General features: G+C 36.4%; 1 protein-coding gene across 6 annotated transcripts in view; it reads right to left on the reverse strand.

Annotated features, from left to right (window-relative positions):
- Nucleotides 1–14019, reverse strand: part of Hmcn1 (hemicentin 1) — a 429493-nt gene that overhangs the window by 294062 nt on the left and 121412 nt on the right. For all 6 annotated transcript variants that reach the window (XR_007212651.1, XM_048358109.1, XM_048358110.1 and 3 more), the window contains exon 2: nucleotides 12677–12747. Coding sequence is in view for 5 of the 6 variants with exons in the window: in XM_048358109.1 (XP_048214066.1) it covers nucleotides 12677–12747 (71 nt within the window). In the remaining variant the exon portion in view is untranslated. The remainder of the gene's footprint in view (nucleotides 1–12676; nucleotides 12748–14019) is intronic.

Genomic DNA, 14019 nt, shown 5'->3' on the forward strand with positions numbered 1-14019 from the left:
AAGAAAGAAAGCAAAGCCCTGAGTTCAAGCCCCAAACACAACACATTCAGATCCAGGCATACACACAAACACATACATGCATACATGCATACATGCATACACATACATACATACACACACACACACACACACACACACACACACACACACACACTAGAAAACCCTCGACTTTTAGTTATCAATTCACCCCAAATATACAAAGTAATAGAAATTGGTATAGAATTTTAAATTAAATATATATTCACACTCTTGCTCTCATACATCCTCTTCTCAATTTTCTTATTTACTAACTATGCCTTTTACTGCTCTGAGAAAACAGAAGAAATCAGAATCAATCAGAAGAAAATGTGCATATTCTCCCACAATGCTATGTATTAGTCTACCTGCAATAGCAGTCAGCTGCCTGCCTTTACAGGAACAAACTATCTGCAACCAAGACTAAGGCTAACTACTCACCTGACATGGCTCCTGTAACCCTCCCCTCCCTCTACCCCAGAATATTCCTACTGCATCAGTCTCACCAGCAGGTAACTATAACTAGAAATATCTCTCTCTCAGTTTCTCTCTCTCTCTGCACACACACTCTCACACACACAGAGATACACAACACACACACTTTTGCTCATTTCACTTTTACTCTGAACTTAACCTGCTACCTTGCATTACTTATCATTTAAAGGCATTTTCAAATTGTTTAGTTTAATAAACAACACCTCTCAAAAACTTATATAGTTTTACCTTCAGACTGCTGTACTTACCATTTGAGATCTACTTTTTTGTTTTTAATTTCCAGTTAAATATCTACTCCTATATTCTATGAGTCACTCCAACTTTGGCAGTCTAAAGTGGACTTATTATATTTTCTCCCAACTATGCTTTCCCTATTTTTGTAAGTTGTACCACCTTCTTAACTACTTAGCTCAAACCCTGGGTAATCTTTCAGTCTATCTACTTCTCAGTGCTAGAAACTTATTCATTTAGTGTTCATCATAACTCTATCTCTCTTCCTCTTTATTTCCTACCATTCACTTTTCTTGCGGATTTTATTGCATATACAGCCTCCAATCTGATTTTCTGTTCTTCCTGATGCAAGATAGATAGACAGAAAGACAGACAGACAGATAGGTCATTAGACAGATATAGAGACAGACACAGACAGACAGATACAGACATAGATATGTATGTATCACATTCTTACTTAACAGTATACATTAACCACTTGTATTGGATCAAATTGTCTCCTAGCTTTCTGCTTTCTGATATTTCTTCTTCACATTCCTTCCATTCAGCCTAGATTCCTTCCTGTTCCTGTAATATTTTTCTTTCTTAACTCCTTAGTGTCTTAGATATTTTTATTCAAGAAACTGTATGTTACTTAGCATCCACTATCAAATATTCATCCCCAATAGACATTTGTCTTAATTCTTCTGTTATTGTACAAGCTTTTTGATGGCAGGAAATGTGCTTTTCTGAGTCTCTTAAGTTCTTGGTTCACAGCATCTTGCTGCCATGAAGTGACCACTGAGTAAACATTTACTGGATTGAATTGGGTTTTTCCCAAGGTTGAGACCACGTGCCCTCCCCATCTTTTGAATGTGGTTTGCTACCACCCATGCCCTCTTCAGATATGCCCAAAATGCTTTACACTTTAATAGTACTTAACCTGCTTCCCTTTGCCTCACAGTTATTTTGGGTGGTTATCATGTGCAACAAATGCCCATAAATGAGTGTTTGTATACCAGGAAATTGGAAATCGCTTCTAAAGTGTTTTAGTCATTTTGGTATGTAAAATGAGAATATTTATTTTTACTCAAAGCCAACTTTTCCTGTAATGAATAGTCTGGGTAGCTCCAAAAAATTGAGATTTCTAACCTGTATATTCAAATGTTGAAACAAGACCATTCCACAATTCTGCTTGACAGTATACATTTGAGTGTGAACAACAGTTCACTTAGCATTTGTGGAAGGGCCAAGTTCACAACACAGCTTCCATGGCAGTATAATTTTATGTGGAGATGAATTGTCTATCAGTAACTGTCATCTAGTACCAAGCAGAGAACAATCATCAGATCTCTACAGACAGATGATGGGAAGAGGAAGCAAAACACACACACCAAAAAACAAACAAACATCAGATCTCTACAGATACATGCTGGGAAAAGAAAACAAAACACATACAACAAACAAACAAGCATCAGATCTCTACAAATACATGATGGGAAGAGAGAACAAAACACACAAACAAACATCAGATCTCTGCAATTATATGTTGGGAAGAGAAAACAAAACACACAATCCAAAAACAAACAAAGATCAATCATATCCAGCTACTGAATGAAGGCCAGTCTCTGAGCTATTTGTACAGATTTTTTTCCCCTAAAACAGCAGCTGTGGCTGCCTGAGGAACCTGTGTATCTCTAAATATATCCCTTGAAGCAGACTCTAGAGATAACTAAAATCCCCTTAAAATGACTCCAGTTGAAAATCCATACCATTGGGATCCCTCCAAAGCTTCAAAGGCATCCTAATATTAAATGCAGCCTTTGAAAATGTACCGAAATGTGGTCATGACTTTAGCTATTTTTCACCTATAAATCTGAATGAACAGCTTAAAACCCCATATTTGCCGGGTACTGTTGGCTCATGTCTATAATCCTAGCTACTCAAGAGGTTGAGATCTGATGATCATGGTTCAAAGCCACCCCAGATTTTAGCTCCATTAAACATGAAATGAAGTTACACCTCAAGTAATACAGTGCCAGTCTTTATCAAAAAAGCTAAGGGACAGCATCCTGGCCCTTGAGTTCAAAAAGCCCCAGTATTGGCACAAAACACACACACACACACACACACACACACACACACAGAGCCTGTCATGGTGGCTCAAACCTGTAATTTGGAATTGAAGATCAGAAGATCACCATTTTAAAGCCAGAGAGAATATAATGTTTCAAGAGACTCCATCTCAAACAATAGCCGGGGCAGTGGCGAATACCTGTTACACTAATTCCAGATAAAGCACAATGGCTATACACAGTGCTGGGCACCTGCTATACCCAGCAACATGGGAAAGCATATGTATGAGGATCACAGCCTAGGCTGTCCTTGGCCACTTGCAGAAAATAACCAAAGCCAAAAGGGGGCTGGAGTCATGGCTCAAGTAGTAGAGTACCTGTCTTTCAAGTTCAATTAATTCCTTAATACTACCAAAAAAAACCTCATCATATGATAGTAATAAGTAAAAATGTAGCCAAACCACTTCAATATTCCTCTAAAAGCATAGGAATATGTTTTTATGGTAGGATTAATAAAAGACTCAAGATAGCCAGAAAATTTGGAGAATAAAGTTAAAAAATGGTTCATATACATATGAAATCTATACTGGATTGTGCTTATAACTTAATTTTTACCACTATTGCTATTAGTGTATCCTTTTATACTTCGTTTGTCTAGCACTGTGTAATGTGAGGAAGAAAATCCCCATTGCTCTGGATACTCACGGAACATTGTTCCTTCTTATTTATGGCATTGACTTTAGTTATATTGTAATTTTTGCTTCCTTACATTTAATCTCTGTTCATTGAAGGAATTAATAGGTGTTCCATTGTTGTTCGGTGAAGGAATGGATAAATGAATGAGTAATGATTACTGGGTGAATGGCACCGTGCAAAGCAGCCTTAACACAATCTAAGCACACTTCTATGCACTTCAAACTTCATTCAAGCTTAAGCCTATCCTATTTCAAGTCACATAATTCCAGAACTAAACTTTCTAAAGGTGCAAGTACTAAAGTTATCTATACACATAAGGAAAAAATAACTAGATGTGTGAGTATAAATGAAGAAATATATATATATGAATGTTTATATATACATATATACATATATTCTAAGCAGTATTATTGATCTAAATCTTCTTGTCTTTGATATATGACTATATCCCAAAATATACTCAGCTTTAGCATTTAACAGGAACAAATGAACATGACTTAAGTACACTGCCACAGACACTCCCACCACACACACACACACGGCACCATGGAGATGACTATATAATGCACTGAACTAGAAAAATCCCTTTAATTTATATATGATGAGTCTGATCTGTTTATCTTGTGTTCCTCTTTGAATCCTAGAATATAACTAACTAGTATCTTAGGCATGATCTTATTCAGTATTTGATAATTTGTTTTATATTTATAATTCTACTAGTAACTACAGTTAACTAAATTTCCAAAGGTATTTCAAATAGAAAAAGAATGTTCCTGGAATAAATTACACATGTGTGTTTATATGTATGTATGCATGTATATACATGCATGCATGTATAGTATGTTATGTATTTATATACACATATACATGTGTGTTTGTATGTATATGTATATATATATATATATATATGAGTTACAATGATAACTACCTTAAACAACTATTCCTGAAAACCAGGACTGACTAAGAATGAATAGAAATCCTGTCAAGGAAGTAATAAACAGAAAATTGTACTGCATTTTGTAAACACAAGACAGGGTGGGGAATGACACTGAGATGAACGGAACCATTAAACCTTAAGCTGGAGGAAAAAATTAGATTCCCTGCTTAAAACCAAATGGGAATGTGTTAATCATATGAAAAAGCAGGGAACCAGCATGTCCAATGTCTCTGAAGGTGCTGGCTGGTGGCCTAATTCTCTTCTACTCAACTCACTTCAATTCTTCTACCCTTGTATTCTATTTTCACTTTATACCAATCCTTTCCTAGGTATGCCTCACATTAAGTAATCAAAATATGGAACACTTTTGGTAGGACCATTCCAATTCCCAGACAACTCTTATTAGCATTACAATACACATCTTTATCCTGACATCAATGTACAGTACTGGATTTTGGACCTATTTTCAAAGTTATATGATAGTCGTTTCACATAAAATAATCATTTAGAAAATGCCTGTTTAATTTGTCCTTTACCTAGAAAACTTTGGTGTGAAACTCACTTACAAGCTGAAAATAAAAGCAAATAAACAAAAAATCTGTTACAACCCTCAGTTCTCTTTCTAAAAATATTGTCAGTGACTCCTGGTCTAGAGTTCAGACCAAGAAAATAAAATGTACATGTGGAAACCATTAAGTTACATTAAATCTAATTTAAATTTGTGTCCAAAACAAGCAAGTCTAATTTATGTTTAAAATATAAATTAGAACAATTGTGGAGTTCATCAGTGACTTGTGCTAGCTTTCACTGCCTACAGAAAATAGCACCATGTGTCCCAGGAGACAGTGAGAACATTGCAGAACACAAACTCCAAATTCCCAAAATCCAAATCAAAGAAGAAGCTGTGTCCCCAGGATGTACACTGCTACACAGTGACCTCATCAACTTCAAGAAGGTATGCTCTAAAGTAAGGCCTCAGAGAACTGCTGGCCTCAACTCCAGTCACATCGAAGGTAACCACTGCCACGCTTTCATGTTACTACCTGCCACTCAAAACTGTGTAACTCGTCAGCCACTGATCTTCCAAGTTGCTAGAATCTTCTTTTCTTAGAGAAAGTAGATCTTTGTAAGGTTCCCAAAAGAGGTTCAAGTATTCATAAATTCATAATATTCAAATATTCATAAAGAATGCATTATGAACCAAGCACTGGTGGCTCATGCCTGTAATCCTAGAGACTGATATCTGAGAGGAACATAGTTCAAAGCCAGTCCATGCAAGAAAGTTGTAAGACTCTTATCTCCAATAACCTATTCAGAAAAAGCTGGAAATGGTTCTGTGGCTCAAGTAATAAAGTGCTAGCCTTGAGGAAAAGAATTTCCTCAAGAATTTCCAAATGAATTTCCAAGAACTTGAGGGACAGCACCGAGACCCTGACATCAAGATCTATGATTGGTGTGTGTAAACACACACACACACACACACACACACACACACACACATTATGTATTATGTACCAGGCCCTCAATATCTTCAGTAGTAAATCAGAAAATGGTGAGCTTTCATACTTTAAAATTTCAAAAAATCTTAATTCTTAATAAATTAGGACAGTGGACCTCTGAAGATAAAAGCATGAACTATGATATAAATGCGACTGCAATTCCAGAAGACACAGAGCGTTAACTCTAAGCAAAAATGGGAAACCAGAACATAATGTATAGGTATTCCCAGTTTCATCTTTGAAAATCTTCCACTCCTTTACTCTTTAGACAGGTCCTTCCTCAAACCTTAAAGGATTTTGTATCTTTTCATTGAAACTGTTTTCCCCATTACATTAAGACACCATGATTGCCTTTGATGGGATGGAATCCTGGTCTTTACTCTGCCTGGCTTGCTCTGACCCTTCTCATTTTTGTTTTTATTTTGCCAGTCCTGGGGTTTGAACTTAGGGCCTGGACGCTGTCCCTGAGCTCTTGAGCTCAAGGCTAGCACTCTACCACTTGAGCCACAGCACCACTGCTCTGACCCTTCTGTAAGATCTCCCCTCCATGCTTTCATCTCACTGCCCAAATCTTTCTCTGCCTCTGCTCCTACATTCACCTGAAAGGTTACACAGTATCTTTGTTCCTGGCCAATGAATAGAGCTTATAATACTGTGACTGTTCTTAACCTAACGTAAAAAATGTATTTATATTGCTTGTGTTATTTCCTACCTTGGGCAAAAGTATATCAATATAGTCCATTGTTCCTACTGGAAATATTATCGCAAATGAAACCATCACATGAGAAAGTTTGCGATAGATAAAGTCTGTGGTACACCTAGAGCTGGGAGTCATCCTTAAGACTGATGAGAAATAAATTACTTAAAAGTAAGAGACTATACACATGATAGAATAGACAAACGAGGATTATTAAAAATCAACATGTGCAATGAAAGATGAAGCCTTGGTTTCAGAGTTTATCTGAGGAAACCTGTGGGACTTAGCTGATGACTAGATCACTTGTCAGTAATATGACCTGCCTGCCAGAGAGCACAGATAAGGCCTTCAACAGCTTCAGATAACCCCCTCACAGTTCCAGAAAAGTCCCTAGGTATCATCTGGTGACAGAGGCCAGGTCTCACATATCTACTTAGTAGTATTCAGACTGCAGTATTGAGAGCTCTCTGGAAAGGATTCAAACCTCTCTCTCTCTCTCTCTCTCTCTCTCTCTCTCTCTCTCTCTCTCTCTCTCTCTCTCTCTCTCTCTCTTTCTATCTCTCTATCTCTGTCTCTGTCTCTCTCTCTGTCTCTCTCATACACACACACACACACGAACAAAACTGATGGATGATATTCAAAGTCAGTTCCCACATCAAGAGTTCTCAATTCTTGACATTATTTAAGACCTACAAAGAAAAAGTAACATCTGACGAACTTTTTGCTTCTGTTCAATTTGGATTGGGAATATCTTTATTTTTTCCCTTTTTATCTATCCTATTGAAAGCAAAATTCATAGTCCCCCCGCCCCAAGAAATCCTGGCTTTAGGTCAAGAAGCAGTCTCTCAAGGAAGCATTTCAATCCCCATACGTACTTCCACCTAAAAGTGGACAGAATCAGAGACAGTACCTATTGTGGGGAAAAAGAGCAAGTTTGTAGTTGGTTAATTGACATGCATGAAAGGACCCTAATTAAACGAACTAATCTAAGATTAGTGAATATTCTTTCATCACAGGAACTTTACAATGAGCCATGTAGGTATCCTTAGAAATAATTCCATACGTCTACATTTGGAAAAGAAAACCAAGAAATTTCCCATTGTAATGTTCATCCACCTGAGTCTAGTTACTATTACATTAAAAGTTGGATGAGAAATATACTTATTGTCTTACATATGAAACTGTAACCCTTCTGTACTTCACTTTGACAATAAAGAAGAAAAAATACATTCAATCAAAATACTCTTCTCTCCTTTGTCTTTTGATGCTAACATAAAAGATCATTAATAAATCAATCTACTCTTTGTTTATAAATAAGATCCCAAGACAGGAAGCTAGAAAAGAGTCAAATGTCACCCCTTATGTCCTTCATTCTGCTACCCCAGTCTCTAGCCCTACCATTCAAGATATATGAGTATTTGTCTCTCAAGGAACTTTTACTCTAGCAAAAAATAATTCTAACAGAAGACTAGCAGCACCCTAGTTAAAATATTATTCAGGCTCAGAAAAGTTTCAAATCTAACATTAAAAAGAATCAAAACACTACCTACAAATAGAACTACAGTATCTATGCTGACCTTCAAGCTCTTGCTTTCTTGTGTGTCCAAGGTATATGGCAAGTCACTCTCAAGATAAGCTTGCCATGCTAATTAGTCAGAACATGTGCTGAAAGCAGGGAGTCATTTTCAACTTATAATTAGTTTAGTCATTTAGTTCTCAGTAATTTGAGGTGACCTAGTGACTCAAAGTGATTAGAAGACACTGATAGTCGTACAAATATTTACAAAATTAAATTTGTCTTGCAGAAGATTAAAATAGCCTTAGACCCACATCTGTCTTTAATTATGTGCTTTCTTTATTTGAGGTAAAATACCAAGAGTGATTATATAAATAAGCACATTAATTTGATTAGATTAATAAGGTTATTCATAGCAGTATTTAGACGGAAGTAGCAAGGCCATAATGGAAACTAGCTTTGGCATCAAACACCCACCAGTTTTGTTTTGAGACCAGTCTTACAAAGCCCTAGTTTTGTGATCTGAGAAACACATATGAATCAATACCTCAACACCTGAGTTTCCTTATTTGCAAAAAAAAAAAAAAGAAAAGAAAAGGAATAGAAATATTTATATGGTTTTATACCAAGAAAGTGTCTCCCTCTATCTGTCTCTCTTTCTCATGTCATACTGCTTTTCACTGACTCAATTTTTATCATCTATTCATATGGAAGTCTATAAATCTATATTACAAAGTATATTTTATATAGAAGCATGATTAGTATACTACACATTACATAGCATAATTTAGAATACTAGACAAGGTATATACAAAGTGTATCTAATCTTTTCTAAGAGTATTTGCCTATTTGCCATCCTGTTTCATAGACTCCTTTGGTACTGAGTTCTAGTATCAGTTGATACAGCAAAACAGTTTTGCCTCTAACCTCAGCATGCTGCTCCTTAAGCCTTTTACATTTATTCTTCTGTTTCTGTTAAGAAGTGACAGTAATTACACTTCATCCTTATCTTCCTAGCTTGATTTTGTTCCTGATGTTCCTAATGCTAGGCTTACCCCTGCCCTTCTATTCAAAGGCTCTTTAATCAATAAAATTTTACAAAATAAAATTAAGTTATGTTGGAAGCTTTTCAGTTTGAAAAATCTACTACCCATCTAAAAGGTATAATTGCAAGTCCATTATTACAGAATTACATTGATTTAATTTTTGTTTTATTTTTACATTCTGTTTGACTAATGTATTTTTTGTTCTCTAAAACATTTGGATAAAATGCTTGAAAGTGTATCAGCGCCAATACCATTTTCTAAAAGCCAGCAAGCTTTATAGTTTCTTATAAAGAATGTGACCCGAGGTAGGACTTTGCTTTGCATATTTACAAGCATATTAAATCCCAAAGCTCTATGTGATTTGAATACCATTTGTAGTCATTTATCTTCTTTTACTTTTCCCCAGAGAGAAAGTTCATTTGCCTTTCAAGTTACTGTGTTCCAGATGAAAGAGGATAAATGAATGTAAAATTAATGTAATAAATTTAATGACCTAAATATACTCATTTTTTTAAAATTCTTGGAAAACTTTAGATTTCCTTAACTCCATATCTCTATGAGAAAAGTAACCCTAGTTACTCAGGAAGCTGAGATTTGAGAATCATGGTTCAATACTAGCACAGGCAGAAAAGTCCATAAGACTCCTATCTCCAATTAACCACCAAAAAAGCCAGAAATGGAGCTGTGACTCAACTGGAAGAGCACTACCCTTGAGCAAAACAGTTCAGGGACATCACTCAGGCCTTGAGTTCAAACTCCAAGATTAACACACACACACACACACACACACACACACACACACACACACACAAGAAGAAAGGAAGGAAGGGAGGGAAGGAGGGAGGGAGGGAGGGAGGGAGGGAGCAAGGGAGGGAGGGAGGGAGGGAGGGAGGGAAGGAAGAAGGGAGAGAGAGAGAGAGAAAGAAAGAAGGAAAGAAAGAAAGAAAGAAAGAAAGAAAGAAAGAAAGAAAGAAAGAAAGAAAGAAAGAAAGAAAGAAAGAAAGAAAGAAAGGAGAGAAAGAGAAAAAAGAAACTAAAACCATTTGCATGGTATTCTCAGTGCCCCTAACAGTGGATTCACTGCTCAATGCTGTTTGAAGCGGGAAAAAAATAAGTATTTGATTTTCTCCAGCAGGATGTTCTGATTAAGCTTTTGTTAGAACTCTTAACAATATTAAAACAAAGTAATAACAAAATAACAATAAGATATAGCTTGGCCAGAGGAAACAACCAGAGAAACAAACATGACTTCAGTACCATGGGGGAAAGATTACATTTGTAACGTAAAATTATATGACTGCATCCAATGAGGCAACACCAGAAGGAAGTGGGGAAGGATGCTGGAAGAGCTGGAGGAAAAGGAGTTGGTCTAGACACAAAGGGAGCAGGGACAGTAGGCACACCCTGAACATCTTACTCAATGAACAATAGGAAAGCAGGAAATCAGAAAGCATGGTGCCAGATCTTACTCAGAAGGTAGTGATTTTTCTGTCTGTTCAGATTTTCAAGAATACAACTCCAGCTGTCTTCTCATGGAGAAAAAGAAAGAATGAATTCAGTGAATCTTTTATTAATGTTCCTTCAATTAAAAATCTCCACTACTGTGACCTTCTGAATCTCTATTGTTATGAAAACTAATAATCAGGTTTGTGAAAAATATCTCTTGTATCATCGAGTGAAGTCAAAATTGTATTTAATATAGTTTTACTGTTAATGTACATTTTTAAAGGGGCTGCCTCAACTAGCATTCATTTATTCAATATCTAAAGTATTATACTCTAATAAAGGCATCAGCTAGTTCATCCCCAAATGGAGTGAAAGCCACATGGGAACTATAAGGATTTTGTCCTCAGGAACTCACAGGACCTAGAAAATAAGTTACAAAATGAATTTCACCATATCATTTCTATAACTCATATATTTTTATTTTCAGAAAATCTGAACATCTAGTATGACAAAAATTTGCTATACCAAAGAGCAGAGTAAATAGTAAAAATAAATAGTAAGATAATGACTGAAAAGGAATGATAAGCGATAAGAAAAAAGAAATGGATAATTCTTCATGAAAAAGGATTAGCAGGAAATTTCAGGAAAAGAAAATAATAGTCAAGAAATAATTATATCCATATACATACTTACTAAATTTAACTCAATTCGGTACATAATTTACAAATAGCTATGTTGCCCAGGACAGAATCAACTGTGAATGTACATCAAGGATGCCCAACGTTGGGTTTCATATGTCATATCCAAATTATATTCATACTGTACACAGCTCCAAATGAAGTCAGTTCAAAAAACATAGCACACTTCAATCTCTGCTTTGAGTTGTCTTAACTTAAATGTTCTATGATGTTCATTTATTCATTCACCCATGGCATATGCTACGTGTCAGGCAGTTTACTAGAGAACTAGATAATGAACTAAGTCAAACACAGTCCTGGAATATAAAACTCCAACTGAATCCATAAAAGAGAGAACTAGTATGAGCTAGCTAGAGGACAGGGCAGGATGAAGTGGTATCCAGGATGAGAATCTGCATATATCCTCATAAGATCAGGGAGGACATACAGGAATATGGGGAGAAGGACAGGAATTTCCTGTGCGGTGAGAACACATACAAAGGCTCCATGAGAAGATAGGTAAGGACACAGATAGGAGACAGAGCACAGAACCTAGGGAAGACAGTGGTACTAAATAGGACTAGAAAGAAGGTCGTTCTCAGGTCCCTCAGAGCCACAGAAGGAATCTTTGTACAGTTACAAGAGAATGGCATAGGGGAAATATGTTCAGAGATGTGTGAAGAGCCTTTTGTCTACACATTAGAGAAAGACCTGGGAAATAAAAGCAAAAACAAATGAATATTGCACAGTTATTTACCTGTTAATTTGTGCATAGAGATGCAAACTGTTGTAAATACACTATTTATATTAGATGGGGAATAGTGGTTGTTTCTTGTGTTTCTAAGTAAAAGGGACTCATTTAGAGAAGGTCTCAAAAAGCTGTACAAGTGCCAGATCATCTCAGGCACAACTACTCAACTCTACAATTACACAAAAACTAGCCATAGACACTGCATAAATGAAGGTGATATTTTGAACTCAGTCCACTTTATTCCATACCTGTTGCTTAAGTCATTTTGTACTCAGGTTAAAAAGGGGGGGGGGCGTGAAATGGTATTAATTAGGTTCCTTAAAATGTGCTTCTTGCCCTGCATTGATGGCTTATGTCTGTCACCTGAGCAATTCAGGAAGCTGAGAGCTTTGGATCACAGTTTGAAGCTAGCCCAAGTAGGAAAGTCCATGACATTCTTATCACCAAAAAAGTGGTAGAGTACAAGCCTTGAGCAAAAAAGCTCAGGGACAGCACCTAGGCCCTGTTCAAGCCCCAGGACCAGCACCCAAAAGAAAAAAAAATGCTCCTATCAGAGAAAAGTCAAAGGTTCGTGGTTTTCCATCCCCTAAGAAGAAAATGAACAGCAAATGCTTACCTGAACATATAGCTCTCTGAGTTCATACTGAAATTTCTTGGGATCTGTGGTAATTGTCACTGGGCCAATCTCTGTGAAGATAAAAAGTGGCATAGATCAATACATAGTATGCAAGTGTATTAAATAGTTTAGTTTGTAAATTTCACACCATGTACCACATTAGTACTGATTAGTAACAGAAAAATACCCAAAATTCTTTCACTAAGGAATAGCTTATAACTTATGATAAATTATGCAGACTTAACAGAATGAAATTCTCACATCTGCAAATGACAGAGGCAGTAAAAAATGTCACAAATGTCATAAGACAAGGAACCATAAAACCCCAATTCCAATTCCTTCTTGCTTTCAGTCAGCACACATTTCTTGAGCAACCACCTTGTTATTAGAATATGAAGGAATCACATTTCATCAACTAATTCTGTTTCCTCTATGAGAAAATATAAATTTGTTTTCAACTGCTCTATAAATCTAGGTTATCTCAAAACGGACTGTTTAATGCTAAACACAAAAGTAAAGAGTAAGCATTCACTGCCCATACATTCCACAGGGCTTAAGACCTGGAAGAGCACAGACACAAGAACATTCATGTGCAAGAACTAGTACCCATCCCTTCTTTCCAAAGGGCAGGATATCAAACTTCATTGCTTCTCTGCGGCACAGCACAAGCCACTGCTTCAAATAAGAACACATTTCAGCTTCTGCCGTATCCACAGAGCCAAGGTTTATGATTTAAGTTAAAAGAAGAGAAGCCTAGAAATTAGTTTGCGTAAAGTGTATGTGTGCATACATATATGCATGCACACACACAATATTTTTAGTGGGATATAGTATATCTGTAGTAAAAATTTCAATCCCTAAAGCTTATTCTCCTTTTTGAAAACCAATGTGTTCTTTTTTTTTTTTTTTTTTTTTTTGCCAGTCCTGGGCCTTGGACTCAGGGCCTGAGCACTGTCTCTGGCTTCTTTTTGCTCAAGGCTAGCACTCTGCCACTTCAGCCACAGCACCACTTCTGGCCATTTTCTATATATGTGGTGCTGAGGAATCAAACACAGGGCTTCACATATACAAGGCGAGCACTTGTACCACTAGGCCATATTCCCAGCAGAAAATCAACTTTTAAAATAGATAAACTGGAAGGCCAGACATTGTGACACACACCTGTGATTATTGCTATTTACAGGGCAAATAAAAGAGTATTTCTGCAGCTAACCCCAGCAAAAATTAGTAGGAGATCCTATCTCAAAGACAAACTGAAAGCCAAAAGATGAAGTGTGGATCAAGTGGTAGAGTATTCAAAAATGTAACACCGTGAATCTAATCCTCATTACTACAAATAATAA

The sequence above is a fragment of the Perognathus longimembris genome, chromosome 11, assembly GCF_023159225.1.
Source record: "Perognathus longimembris pacificus isolate PPM17 chromosome 11, ASM2315922v1, whole genome shotgun sequence".
NCBI lineage: Eukaryota > Metazoa > Chordata > Mammalia > Rodentia > Heteromyidae > Perognathus > Perognathus longimembris.